Raw genomic sequence first — 15115 nt, forward strand, 5'->3', positions numbered from 1 at the left:
GGGAAAGAAAGGCATAGACTTATAAACCAGGGGAGAGACAGAGAGACAGGGATAGAAACAGAGACAAAGAGGGACAGAGAGAACCCAAGGTAGGGGGGAGCAGAGATGAAGACATAGCAGTCAACTAATATTTCAAAAATGAACTGCCTACTGGTCTTGGAGCCAGCAAGTGCTAAATAGCATTTTTTTTTCAGGGCTGTTTATTTATACCTTTCTAAAAACTCTTTAACCTTTTATAAAGGACCAATAGTTACTGTTTACTTTGGAGCTTCCTTCACCTCCACAAACACATGGGATTGAATAAACTGATTTCAGTCTCCTTCTTTAGGATCCAAATATAAATCTCAATCCCTGCCCTCTCAAAAAAAAAAAAAAAAACCTGTGCATAATTTCTACCATCTCAAATATTTCATTTTCCTTCGACCAATTCTTTTTTGCTCCTACCTAGGAGGTGCGAAAATAAAAAGGGGGTGGGGGGCTCACTCCTCCATGTTGGGACGCTGGGAGCAAAAACTAAATTCTATCCAAAAAAAATTAATTTTTCTTGCACCCACAGCTCCTGCTGACTTATTCCCCACATCCCCAAATGTGAAGAGTGGGGGAGGGGGTGCAGAGCTACATGACCTATACACACAGTCCCCTTATTCTTCGGCTCCTGAAAGGAGGTCCCAGACCAACCACCTCGTTGTGAAAAGAGGACGCCCAATTATTCAGCGTCAAATTTTCCCCCCAACCCTAAAAGACTCGTTGTGGGGTACTACCACTAGGCGGGAAACCTTTTCTTTTGCTTTTTCAGCTCTCTGTTTCAAAGAAGCCGAAGACCTTAGATTTCAGCCTAGCTCCTCGCCCCATATCCTGAGCGACAAAGATCCTCCCTCTCCCCCCACCTTCCCTTCCCTTCCCTATTTATTAGAGGAAGAAGAAGCGAGGAGGAACGGGTCATTCTTGGTTTGGTGTTTGTGCTAAATAGATATTTGAAACTTATTGAATTACACTGTCTTCCGTCTCCCTGGTGTGACTTGTTTTCTAGCTTCTTTGCCCCCTAGGATGCTTTTCCTCTTGGCTACTTAAATCATACTAAGAGCCCAAATTATTCAAGAAGAGCGCATTCTGCTCTGGTTGGATCATTACGCATTTCAGGGGACCCCCGGCACCTGCATGATTTCACTAGACCAGAGAACCTCACCTCTCCCAGACAGTCCTTTTTAGCTTCCGAGAGAAGTATGCGTGGCGCTAACGCAACACTATCCTAAGTAAATTGAAGCTAAAGAATCTCTTCCAAGACCTGTGCTGTCTGCCTCTTAGAGGAGCAGCAGCAAAGACCTTGTTTCTTCTATTTCTTCAAAGCTTCTCATTGGCCTCCTCACTTGGTCTTCCCCACACACTTCCATGATTTCTCCTCTGCCTGTGCCTGCAAAGGCAGCTTGGGGGAAGTGGCTCGTGGATGGGTGGGATATTTTTTTTTTATTTTTGTTGTTTTTAGTTTGGTTTGGGGGTTTTTCTTTCCCCTCCAGAGGTAACTTTTGAAGTTTTATAGCGTGATTTTAATACGTGCCAACTTGTATATAAATGCCACTTGTAAAAAGTGTCTCACTTCCTTTCTTTAGACGGCAAATTGAGAAGTGAGAAGAGGGTCTGACGGGAGGAAAGAGAAGGAAATAGTGATAGGAAAGGGAGAGAAAGCAATGAGACAAAGGTTTAAAAGGAAGAAAAACGAACTACCTGTTGGAAAGGCATCCTCAGGGCTCCCATATTAACGTAAGGGGCTACCCTGCAGGCGTCTAAGTGGCTTGCAGTTCCCAAAATAACGCCTGAAAAAAAATGATATATTCCAGATCAACAACTTCCATCTTCCCCGTTTCTCTACCTACAATCGCATCAGCCCTCCCTGCCCTCCCTGCCCCCAAGCCCCAAATCCTCAGTCCCTAAACTAAGAGTCCTGGAATTCCTGATCCACCCTCAATCACCCACCTTTGTGCATCTGATTCTCTTGCTTTCGGCATTTAGCTCTTCTATTTTGGAACCAGACCTGAGGAAAAGAAGTAGAAAGGTCCTGAGGGCAAGGGGACAGAAGAAACACACACACACACACACACACACACACACACACACACACACACACACACACAGAGCAAACGAGTGGCTCAGCTCTGGAGGTTTATTACACCCTGGTTTCAAAGACTTGTAATCTCTGGCTCCAGTCAATCTCGGATCCATTCTCTCTTTCCATAGAATCTCCCTCCAATTTACTACATGCCATTGGCTGCTTTCTTTTTTCTTTATTACAAAAAGACATCGATTGGCCTTGATACTTTTTTTTTAATAAAGTAAAATAGAGGGGGAAAGGAAGAAGTGAGTTTCAGAAAGGCTTATTTGGCTCCCCAGATCAGAAAAGTCAAAGTCTTTGACATCAAGGAACCAGAAGAGAAGAAAACAGCTTTTGCACCACAAGAGAAAACAGAGATTACTCAAGGCCAAATTCCATCCAACAAACTTCACTTCAGTTACTAACTTTACCTACAACTTGATTGTCAACCTCTTAGAGTCCAGCTAAAGCTTTAGCGATCCCATTAAAGATCAGGTAGGCATTTGAACGAGAGGGTAAAGAGTTGTAGAGTAAGCAGAGAGCCAAATAAATGGGAGGGGGTGAGGGGCGCAAGAATTCCCCAATTCCCCTTCAGTCCTCCACAAAGAACCAAATCTCTTCCGATGACTTTTTGATACACTGCTTTAAATAACTTAATGAACTTCATCCAAGTTAGATTTCAGGAGTCATTATGCAAACAAGAGGAAAATGTCAGTGATCCAATAAGAGTTGGTCTCATTCCAAGAACCAAAACTACTTTAAAAAAAATACTTTCGATTGCCTTTTTGTTTAATCTGTTTCACATCGACTCAATTCATATCAAACGGTTGCCCTTAAAAAAAAAAAGTCCCCCTATAATTGTACTTCTGTAAGAGAAAGGCATAGGGTTTGGGGAAGATGGTTAATTTCGAAAATCTGGTCTAAAGATTTTAGAATGATTTCCCGAGGCGCCTTCTCTTTATTTCCCTATCTCGCATCTCCCACTGCCCCACCCCTCCTCTTACAAAGCTCTGGGTTGTGGACAAACATTAACTTCCATCGCTGATAAAATCTGAAGTTAAATAAACACCTCCAACCTTTGATGTTCTTGAGCTTGCCAAGCGATCACACGGTTAATTAATACTAACTGCACTTCCTACAGCAGCTTTCCCCTCCAAGCTTTCTTCAATTGCCTTAATGATGGTCATTTACAACGGAGTAATTAGTGCAAAGAAAGGCTTCCGAAGGCATTAATTACCCAGGGTACTTCAGTGCCTTGCTGGGCTGAAACCTCCCTTTCTGAACCGCCGAAACACTAACTGATCTCTAGAATAATACTAAGACGTCTCCATCTCAGTTAAACCTCAGCAAATCTTGAACGATTTAGAAGACTCTAGAGTCTGACTAAAAACAGTAACCTGAACTTTTCATTCGTTGGACTTTTATACGGTTGTCTCAGTCTACAATGAGGCGTGTGCCTTGGAAGGACCTACCGGCTAGTTTGAACACAGACTTTCTCCCCCTAAGATTCTGTGAACTACAAGGAAAGTTTTATCGTGATGCCTAAGAACTACACCCCAATTTTTTTCATCCCGTCGCACATTACTCATCTTCACAAAATCTGTTTTTGTTTTATAGTTTCCCTTTTCTAGGTGATTATTATATGAAATTCGTCCTCAGCTAATATATTTTTAATGGGTTTGGAATGGGGAGGGGGGAGAGGAGAGAGAAGCAACATTCTAACAACTTTCCAATTTTAAAAAACAGGGCCATATTTAAACCTAGAAGGCAAAGCTCACTTTCCCATCAGCCAAAGGAAAAAAAAATAAGATTATGGGAAATAAAAGTGATGAATTAGCCACTGCGTTAAGCGATCATAAATCAGGCTTGGTGTGATTCACGATCAATTCCAATTAGTCATGAATATGCTAAGTAAAGCACAGTACACTGGTTTAGACAGTTATTTCTTCATTAAGGACCACTCAGTGATTTCTTTCACAAATGCTCTAATCTGATTTCCTTTTGATTTCCATTAGAGACAGTGAATAATGACATTTAATTTAGCCCTGCACCATAAACCCAAAGATATTTGTTGTAATTGAATTACCGCCTGCTCCTCACTATGGCCTCATAACTTTCAATTATAACCCTGACAGCTGGGTGATATGAGTTTCCAGTACAACACTAAAAATAAAAGGTTAATAAGGACCAGCTACCATAGGAGCCTCAATTTATTTACAGCAAATTTCCACACTAAATTGAAACTATATCCTTTAACAACAAGGGACAGGCTGTACAGAAAAGGATTATAAAACAATTCAGATAGTATTAAAATATAGCTCTTTTTTTCTTCCCATCATTGGTTTCTACCCACCCCTAAGCCCCCCAACTATTTCAACATTCAATATGTATTTCAATTAATGAATGTTATGAGCATTTTCTGCCTTTTCCTCTTCTTTATTATGTGATTCTTCTATGGTTGGCGTTCAACAATTATTCTTTTATATTTCTATGTATTTTTTTATTTACAGTAGTTACATTTAAATTCACACCTGAATCTATAACTACACATCCCTCCCCCTTCTTTTTATTTTAGGGTTTTCCAAGACCTGTAAGGACTTGAGGAACCAATTTTCTGTAACTATGAACATCCTGTTAAGGTTCTACTCAGTAATAAACTACTGAAAGAAAGAGTGCAGAATTAAATTACAAGTAATTTATTTTTATAGAAACAGTACATCAAGGCCTGGAAGATATTACAGATCCCAAGCAGAAGATACTGGGAGATGACATAAAAGTTGATGTCCCCTTCAGCAAAAGTTTAATCTTTTCATTAATTTATATGGTGCTGTTAGATCAATCTTTCCTGAGAAGATAGGCCAGCATGTATGCCCTATCCTTCAGCCTCTTTTCTCCCTCCCACCCCTTGCACTATTCCCCTGAAAATGTCCCTTGCTAGGACATACAGTCTACAAGGGATCTTTTCTCTACTTGTTTTTATACAGAAGGATTATTTTAACCACCGCTGAGAAAAGCTAGCAGCACTAGCTCAGAAAAGTGCCTGGAGGAACGATTTATTTAAGCTGGATATGCCACTTATGCAGATAACTCTTGAAAAGATGGAAGGGAGGATGGGCTAGAATGAGATTGGGTAGGGACACAACTTCTTTTGGAAAACATTTAATTTTTTTTAATTGCTAATTATAAGGCCATCTTATTTTCTTTCAAAAAGTGAAGTAGAATACATTATTTGAATTGTAAGGGACAAATAACAAGCTATACGCTGAATAGACACTTGAAAAGTTCATTTGCCCCTTCTGGGTCCTACAACATAGACTGATCTGATTTAATTTCCTTTTATTTGAAACTTGTCCCCAGGTTTTGTATGCCTCCCTCCTTCTTCCTTACCCTTCAGTTTTCCCTCAGGAAAATGAGAGACAAAGCGAAAAGCAGATTTTAACCTTCAGGAGCAACAATTCAAATAAAGTGCATTCAAAACCAGAACTATCTTTTTTCTGTATTAAACAATGCAAAAAAATATCCAATTTGCCTTTTCTAATGCTGGAGAAAATGTAACGTAACCAAGACTGTGATAAGTATGTGTACAAAAACATACATATATTTCCACACACCAGATGGGGTGGTATGAATTCATGCGCCTGCTCTGGGAGTCAGATGGGGACCCTTCTAGTTCCCATCCCAACTCTAGATAATCCGGTCCCAAAGAGACCAGACAGGCTAGCTTTTTAATATGCCAAGTATTTTCTGCTACTCCATGACACCCCAGTGGAGTGGGTAAGGGACAGAAGAACAGAGAGAAGAAAAGAGACGGGAGAGAGACACACAGACAGAGACAGACAGAGAGAGACAGAAAGAGAGAGAGACAGAGACAGAGAGACAGAGACAGAGATAGAGAGAGACAGAGAGAGACAGAGACAGAGAGAGACAGAGACAAAGACAGAGAGACAGAGACAGACAGACAGAGATCAGAATAAGGAGTTGTGGGGTAAAAGAAAGCATAACTGAATCCTTGGCAGTCAAAAGAATGAAAGGAGAATTAGTGTCAGCCCTGTCTTATAAGGTAAGGATCCATTTATACATTATTTCTCCTCACCCCAGCACACTCCTTTATGTTATTTTCTACCTCCAAAATTCAGGCCAAACATTAGCATCCCACAAAGCAAACCAGGAGGGAAAGAGGAAAAGTATTAGATAGATAGATAGATAGATACATACATACATACATACATACATACATACATACATACACACATACATACACAGATACATAGTTACATAGATACATACATAAATACACACACACACACACACACACACACACTCCAAATCAGAGCTTTCAAAGTCCTGACCCTTCTGCAGTCAGGGACGGTGAACAGACTGGGAACTGACAAGAGGAAGAGCTCTCCAAGCTGTTGGAAAGCAGCCCAAGTGAGAAAGCATTCCCTGAAACCCATGTGACTTACCTGCACCCTAGCTTCAGAGAGTCCCAACCTCTGGCTCAGCTCCTCCCTCATAAAGGCATCTGGATAGTGAGTCTCATCAAAAAGTCTTTCCAACTCATTCAGCTGCTCTAAGGTGAAATTGGTTCGGCTTCTTCTCTGCTTCAGCTTGGTCTGTCCATCCTCATCTTCAGATTTCACATCTTCTCTCTTCTCTTTGCACTCGTAGATCCCTGCCAGAAGGGAGGTGGGGGAGGGGGAATATAAAGCTTTTTCCCCCCCTCAATGTTTCAAAAAGTTTTTTTTCTCTCTGGAAACACCCCACCACCACTACCACCACCACCATTGCACCACCATTCTCCTGCTCATTTCTACATCTACTCTATTCTACAAATTCCTTTTCTTTTTTCTGGAAGAACAGGGAAGAGGAGGGTGGAGGTTGACTTTGTCTGCAAACGAGGGTTGCTAAAGCAATTAGCTAAAACTTGTTAGGAACTGAAAAGAATCACGTAGGTTATTTAGTCCAGTCCCCTCATTTTACAGACAAGGAAGTGGAAGGTCTGAGAGATGAAATGATTTGCACAGACCTGATATGTCATGCAAAGAGAGAAGGGGGAAAGTGGCACTTTTGCAATGATCTGTATGTTACAAAGTCTTTGGCTGAAATATTTATATAATTTCTTAATTATCCATTTTGCAATTGTAAACATCAGCTAAGATACATGTATGTACATATGTGTGTTTTGCATAGAATTGTCAATAGCCAGTGTGTCAGGGAGGATAGAGTTGAGTTCTGAGTCAGGAAGTCTTGGATTCAAGTCTCACGTCACACATCAACTGAGCAAATTATTTAACCTCTCAGTGCTCCCAGCAAACTCTGACTCCAAGTTGCAGAGAAGGTACCTTTCTGCAATAGCACAGGAATTCCCTCCCAAACAGCTCCCTACACCCAAGAACTCACAATGCAGTAAAAAAAAAAAAAAAATAAACATGTATAATTTAAAGGGGGATAGAGTGCTAGGTGTAATTTCCCAAAGCGGCCTTAGATTATTCCTAACTCAGAGAAAAGGAGGTGGCAGTCAAGAGCCTGAGACCTACAATCCTACAGCAATGAAGAAGAAGGAAAAAAACAATTTGGGAAGAGCATCTGCAACCAATTGCAGCCTTAAAAAAAAAACCCAACATGGACTCATGCACAGACTCACAGAAAGTAAACTGGGAGCTGCACCTTTGGGGGACACTGAGAACTATTTTTTCACTGTTCTCCCTGAATTTACCTTTCTATAGGGTGTTAAATCATTTTTAAAAATTCTTAAAGAGAAATCTCTAGCAACATTCTCCTTCCATTGATCTTTGACTTGGTGATGTAAATTTAGGCTTTGTTTTGTTTTTTCTCCTCTCATATACTCCCCCTGTATATCAGTGTACCAAGAAATACACTTCCTTGTATCCAAAAACCCCCCCAAAACTGTATATGCTTATCTGTTAATAGAGAACCAAGAACTGAGTCGCTTTTCCATATTTATGCATTTTGCTTCAGATTTATTTCCCATCCCCTGTCAAATCCATTGCACAAATCTCAAAAGCACACCAGACTCACTTTTAAAATACAAGGATAAAAGCACCATGTGAGAAGGATGGCAGCTATATACACAAGTTTGTAATAAGTGTGTAATAGCTTTTTCCTCCTAAGTCTTAAGTCTGATGACAGGGTGCCACATTTCATTAAGAAAATGCCCACTAAAACAATAATTTAAAAGCCAGGAGTAAAAAAGATTCATCCTTTTGCTTCCAACTGAGTATGCCCATGATTGTCTTTGATTTGAGAGGAGGATAATCCCTGAAGCTTCAGAAGGCCAAGTCTTTCACCTGCTGCTGTAAGTTCCACTCTTTTCTAGAAAGCATAAAAAATTTGGGACAAATTGGACTAGAGGAGTCCTCAAGGGATTCCAGTATCCAATCTCTCCAAGGAAAATAAAAATATGGGAGCATAGGCACACACATACACACACACACACACACACACACACACACACACAAACACACACACTGATTTGATTGCTGTCTTTCCCTGGAATTTCTCTACGTTGCTTTTCATGGAAATTGAATTTCAATGATCAATGAAAAAATCTCAAATGAACTTCTTTAAAGGATTACATTTTTTTTTTAACAATATAACATTTAGTATCAATAATGATGGCAACAATATTCCTGGGAATGTGACAGTGGAGTGGGAGAGATCCTAGAAGTTATTCTTATTTCAATTTTGATCTCATTAATTTTAGAACCCCAAAATGTGAGGCTCAGAAGGACAATTCAGCTCCAGGGGGTCATCAAGTGACCCTAACATGAGTTTTTCAGAAAACCAATTCAGTCTCAACCGAAAATTGAAGACCTAGGACATCCCAGAACCTTTCCCAATCCAGCTGTACCCTGGGTCCCAAGACCCTTTCACTCAACTGAATTATGCAAATAAAAGGGTGTTCTTCACAAACAACTCTTGAAATTAATTATGGAAATGATCTTTCCTTCTTTCCTCCGCTTCTTATTTCCTTCCTTCTTTCTTTCCTTTAAATTGGTGCTTGAGTCTACCCAGTTAATTCTGAAATTTGCTTTGCTGTTTGCTGTCTTTGGCAGATAGGAAGGAGATAGTCTGGGAGAAGGGGAGAATCAATTGGCCAATTCCTTCTGCATAATCACTGGGGAATGATTGGGAAGAACAACCAATATAAAGATTTGAAATTAGAATTAACTCCTTGATGAATTTAAATAGCCAATCATGTCTCCATTAAAGAAAACACCTCTGCTTATTAATTCAAATTGATCTGTGTCTATATGGGGAAATACACAGTCAGGCATGTACCTCTGGTCAATAGTGTGCATGCCTATTTTTTATAATTCCAAGACATAGGAAGAGATAAAATAAAGACATTAGAAAGGTATACAGATCTTTTAAATGGTTTGGAAACTTTAGGGATTCACTTTACGATTTAAATAAATAGAAACAAAACTGTCTGAGTTATAATACATCTCATAGAAGACATGACTATGAACCTCACCTTTTTTTTCCTTTAAGCAGAGAAATACAAATAAATGGATTTATTCTCTGCTTCTTTTCTTTTTGAAATTTAAAACCAATCTATATATAGTCATTTAAAATGTATTACTACTCAAAAATTGCTCTGAATTTATCTTTGTGATTTTAAAAAACAAAGAGATAAAAATGTTCCCATTCTTTGGGAACACACCTGTTTAGCTTAAAAGACACTTTCTCAAACTTGTATATTTTTTTCCCCAGCTTCAAAACCTCTTTCTCCCACCCTCCTTCAGAATAACATTTTCTGAATAGAAAGGACTAGAGAAAGTAAAGGTGAAACTAATTTGACCAAGGTCTTGCAAGGTGAAAATGACAGGACTGTGATGCCCTGGATCTGATAAATTTAAGGTCTGACAAGATTATTTCATTCCACGATATTAGCTTCTTCAGGCCCGTGGAGTTCAGGTAAATATACAGAGAGAGAGAGAACACATCCCAACTGCTGTAATCCCCTTAAATCAGCCACCTGCACTTAATGCAGCCTAGTGTTTTCCGAGGAGTCTTAAACATCTAAATTTCCAACGTGAAAGCCTCCGGGTCCAAGATAGAAAGTTTTCTACTAGAAGAAAGAGCATCCTGATGTCCAGCAAAGTGGAAGACCCGATCTTACAGAGTTTACTTGATTTTAATTCTCCCAAGCTAAACAATGTATCCTACATCTAACTATCTGGAACGCTCAGGAAGAGTTAAGGAAAATCGTTGTGGCTACGGATCTAGCACACTAAGTAAGTGTGCGCGTACCTCATGCATGTCGATGTATATGTTAGGCTAAACGTTTAAGGATGTACTCCCAGGACACATACAAGCATACAAGCAGACAGACCCCAGACGCAACCACGAACTGACCACCCCACGGTAAATCGAATTTTTATGCCAGATAAACGCTTGCTCTTCATTTCGCAACTAAAAAGTTTTGATTTTAAATGTCAAATGAAAAGCCCATTAAAGAAAAATCAAATCTACATTTTCTACTCTTGTTCGTTTCCCCTCTTTTTTCCTTGGTTCTCTCCCCTCTTTCCCTGTCTCCATCCCTCCTGTCTCACAGTCCCCCTCTCCCTCTTTCATTTCTTCCTTTCAAAAAAGACGTGCAATTGATTGGCTTGTTCTTTCAGCGGGAGCCGCGGATTTAAATTAATAGAGTTTAACATCTAATTTAAAGCAATCTGTGGAGCTCCGGGGCCTCCCCGCCCGTGGAAAGAGGGGAAGGAGAGCACAAGAAGCAGGCTTCCCGAAGAGGCGCGGGCGGCAGGGGGTCCGGTGGCGCGGGCTCTGGCTCGCTCGCTCGCTCGCTTACCTTCCGCAGCCCTGCCCGTGCCGAACTCCTTCAGTTTGTCTTTGTCACTCTCTACATGATCTTTGAAAAGATGCACTGGGCAATGGTTGCTGCTCTCAGTAATGTCCTGAAGGTTAGAATCAGAGTTTCCCAGCTCCCGAGATCGAGCCAACCCGCTCTCCAAAACTTCCCTATATGTGATAGTCTCCTTCTTGCTGCCGCTGCTGCCGCCGCTGCTGCTGCCCTCTTTGCTTTTCTGGTCAAAAGATTTCGATACAAAAGCTGTAAGTTCTTCCATGGCTGCCCGGTGATCTTATCCACAGAGATCCACTTGTTTTCAGTAGGAGATCTGGCTGTCCTCTGCACGCTTTTTTTGCACGTAGAAGATGGGCTGTATAGGGTTAGATCACTCCTGCTGTTATTTATGCCTTTCAATTTGAGATCACACTATTTATACATGGCTACCTCAGCCCAACCCCCAGCTCTCCCTGTCTCCAGCAATTACTGACTACTCCACAGTCGCAGGCGGACTCCTAGCAGCTATCTCTCCCCCACCTCCAGTCCAGCAATTGGCTTTCTTTTCATTTCATCACTGTTTGGCATCTTTGCACCTTGGTGAAGGGGGGTAAAGATCAAAATTTTTAAAGGGGAGAGCGAGAGCGAACCAAACAGGTATCTGAATTCTATAAATGGGTTGCAGAAATGAAAGTCATTGGAAGACTTTATTGATTGTAAGGAGGTCCTTGCTAGCCAGCACTGTGAGTAAAACATATCTAGTTAATAGAATACGTCTTTCAGAATGTCGTCTTGCGATATAATTTATAGATGCCGAGGGAGCAAGGAAAAGGATGCGCAATAAAAGAGATAATTAATAAAAAGTTGGAGATGAGGATTTTATTGCGATCCTGGCGATCCGGCGTGGTTTGGGTGGGGAGTGTGTGTGTGTGTTGTGGGGGCGGGGAGGTGTTTAATTGTCAAATTGGTCAATGGCCAAAATGTGGTGGAAAGGGAGCACCAATTTCTAAATGAACCTTGATTATCGGTTACGAAAGTTTCTGAGACTCTGAGGTCCCGATTGCTGTACCTCTAAGCAGAGTCATCTAGGAAGCATTGCAAGCATTACAGAATATGGTTTGTGGCTACTGTGTTCTCACCCAGGGATGTTGCCTGGGAAATTTAAGATTTTAAAATGTGTTTTAATAACATTGTATCGCAAACCAACTCTGCTGAGTCTTACTGAGGACTGTTTTGTAAACACGCGCCCCATTGGCAAAGATCGGAATGGTTTTATATGTATAGATTTTAAGTAAGTCGAACAGATGCTGTCATCTCTAGGACAAGGTTGTCACTAATTCGTCTATGTAGTTTATTGTGGGGGAGCAGTATTTTGGCTTTGCCACGATTCTCTTTTCTGCTTGTGATTTTTCCACCATGTGCTTTGGGATAACCGCTTGTCTAAACTGAAACGTGAAATTAATTTTCAAATCCTGGAAACCAAGTATGTCATTCCATACTGCAAAATTCCATCTGCAAATAAAGTTGAATTCTCCCTCCCTCCATTTCTCTTTCTCTTCCCCTCCCCCTTTGGAGTTGAGACAAAGGCTTTTCACATTGGAGGGAATTTTGCGGTTATCGATGGGAGCTCATTTTGCATTTGCTTATGTCAATTCCTCGTCTACAGCATTAGTTAATCAGACCACATAATCATGCCCACCCTCGGCTCTGTGAATTTTATCCAAATGAGGTCTCCCTGCCGGAGCCGGGGACTATTGTTTCCTTACCAGGAAAGTGCGCGATCACTCCGGGAATTCTCGGAGCTCCACAACCATCAGACTAGCGATGTCTGATGCACTCGGAGGTGCTCGCCCCTCCTGAGTGTATACACCTGCACGGGGGGAGAAGGGGAATTCGAGGAAACAATTAATAAGGCTTCTTTGGCTCCCGCCCCCACCCCCTAAGGAGCAGAGCTCGGGCGTTGAATTCTTAAAGTTCTCTCGAGGTAATTCAGAGCTATCCTCGGGACCTCGGGCTGCGAATCTCCTGAGCGCTGCTAAGCTGAGAGATTTTTCGACTCTGTTTCGTCCCCCTCGACTTCAAAAGCTATAGACGAGGAAGCCCTTATAACTTAACAAACAGGTCTTTGTCATCTTAGCCCTCTAATCAAAGCTGAGGCGCTTAGATATCACACAGAATTACAAATATCACCCTCATCCATAATGCATACCAATGCCTTATTGTAGGTCCGCGGGTATAAATAAAAACGCATCCCCAATAGGGTGGAGGGCACGCGCGAAAGCGGGGGAGGTGGGGCGGGGGCGGCGGGAGGGTTTACATGGAGAAACTGCTTGGGTTTACATGGAGACCCGGGATGGAGATTAGTATTCGCTCCCCACCCACCCCCCTCCCTGGCCTATCCTCTGCACCTCCTTCTCTACCACCACCACCTAACCCACCCCCGCCCTGGTCCCCTACAGTCAACCTCTCTCTAGTCCACACCTACCAGTATTCACACAGACCCACTCTTAGGAATCTGAAATTGAATGCTCTCCTTTCTAAAGCAAAGATTGGGCTCAAGTAGAGATGGGGAAAGGAGGAAAGAGAAAAGGGGGAGACTGGCAAAGAGAAGGGGGAGACAGAGACAAGGAGAGACAGAGACAGAGAGAGACAGAGACAAAGAGAGAAGGAGGAGAGGAGAGGAGAGGACCCGACCCACAAAAGTTCAGTGACTTCGGGTTCCATACCAACTTTCTCTAGCAGGATCTTTCTAAGGGGAAAAAAAAAGTTTTGAAAAACCTTGTTCTTCATCATTCATTACCAATAGACTCCTTTCCTGAACCTCCTTGACAGAAAAGCTTTCTCGATCTTTCCTTCTCTTTCAGTTAAGGTCAAGAGGAAAATGCTTCCCCAGAAGACTATGGGGACAATTCCCAAAACTTTATGTTCACAATCCCCATTCCAACTTCCCCAGATTAAACCTTCATCTCAGTTCCTCGACTCATTCCATCTTCTACCAATCTAACTTGCACTTGGATAACTGCTTTTCTTGCACGTGCTACAAAGTGGAAGAAAGGTTACAGAGGTGGCTACGGAGTCACAAGTCGTGGCCCCCAACCCATAGAGACCCGAGGTGGTCTTTCCCCACCCTTTAGCCCCAATGCGGTTATAAAGCCTGAGAGAGATGCCTTGATCCTACAAGGACACCCAAGAGCTCAACTCTGCTGGTAGTCCTGTCCTATCCAGGATTTTTAATCTCAGCTATGGAAGAAAGAAAAAGTCTTTCAGAAGTCAAACTAAGTTCCTTCAATAATCATATTATTTTTTAAGAAAAAGAACGACCCAGTTATGACGGAGAACTGCTAGAATCTCTCAGGGGAAAAGAAAACAACCCTAATTCTCTATATAAGGGGTCAGTTATTATTTCTGGCAAATATAACCCTTTTCATTGAAACATTAACCATTCATTTACTCGTTCAAGTCGTTCTGGATTGTTCAGTGACTTCGCACCTTCTCCTTCCTTGAGAGCCACATAACTCTAAAATGGAACTTTATCAATTGTCAGAAAGGTGGAAGTTTCTCTTTCCTTCATTCTTTCCTTCCTCTTTTTCTTTCTGAATTTGTATCAACTACAATGGTCTCTTCCCTCCCTCTTGCTGTCTATGCTCTCATATGCAGTCATATTATTTAAAATAGGAACACAGGAAATGTTTTATATTTTAGCCAGGAACGGAGACCTCCCTCCCACACACATTTTCTCGGTTTAAGGCATTTAAGCATTACTGAAATATGTGCATTATGGAATTCTGTATTTACATTTTGCCATATGTAGGCTTTATGGGTTTGGGATTATATACTACTCTCAGGCTAGTCGAAAGGTTTGCTGCAGAATGGACGATTGTTCTAGTTTTATAGATGCCTTGTTGAAAAGGAAAGGAGAGAGAAAGAGGAGGGAGGAAAGGGGGCGGGAGTGTGAATGACATTAAAAGGAAAGATCTCAAGATTCAGAGTAATAGAGTAGTTGTTTTAATATCTTAAATTAATGTTTTCCACCTACTGAAAAAGCAGTATATGTTTCAGCAAAGTTTGTAGATGGAAATAAAATTGCACACTCAAGGTTTTTTTTTTTTTTTACTTAAAAAAACTAATGACAATAGTCCCAAAACAGTAAGACTTGATAGGAAGGAAGGAAGGAAGGAAGGAAGGAAGGAAGGAAGGAAGGAAGG

The 15115-nt window shown here is 41.3% G+C and overlaps 1 protein-coding gene across 2 annotated transcripts in view; it reads right to left on the bottom strand.

Moving 5' to 3' along the window:
- The window catches only part of SHOX (SHOX homeobox), a 17746-nt gene extending 5986 nt beyond the window's left edge, over window positions 1–11760 (bottom strand). Inside the window, exons 1-4 of one of the 2 annotated variants that reach the window (XM_069072902.1) lie at window positions 10917–11760; window positions 6550–6758; window positions 1972–2029; window positions 1723–1811 (exon numbers count right to left, since the gene is read on the bottom strand). In XM_069072902.1, coding sequence (XP_068929003.1) covers window positions 1723–1811; window positions 1972–2029; window positions 6550–6758; window positions 10917–11193 — 633 coding nt within the window. In that variant the 5' untranslated portion in view covers window positions 11194–11760. Of the gene's footprint in view, window positions 1–1719; window positions 1812–1971; window positions 2030–6549; window positions 6759–10916 lie in introns of both variants that reach the window. The other variant, XM_069072901.1, reaches the window with a different exon arrangement.
- Between the last annotated feature and the right edge of the window lie 3355 nt (window positions 11761–15115).

The sequence above is a fragment of the Petaurus breviceps genome, unplaced genomic scaffold (genome assembly GCF_028583685.1).
Source record: "Petaurus breviceps papuanus isolate PSGF00001 unplaced genomic scaffold, PetGlider_PUasm1.0 90849, whole genome shotgun sequence".
NCBI classification, from domain to species: Eukaryota; Metazoa; Chordata; class Mammalia; order Diprotodontia; family Petauridae; genus Petaurus; species Petaurus breviceps.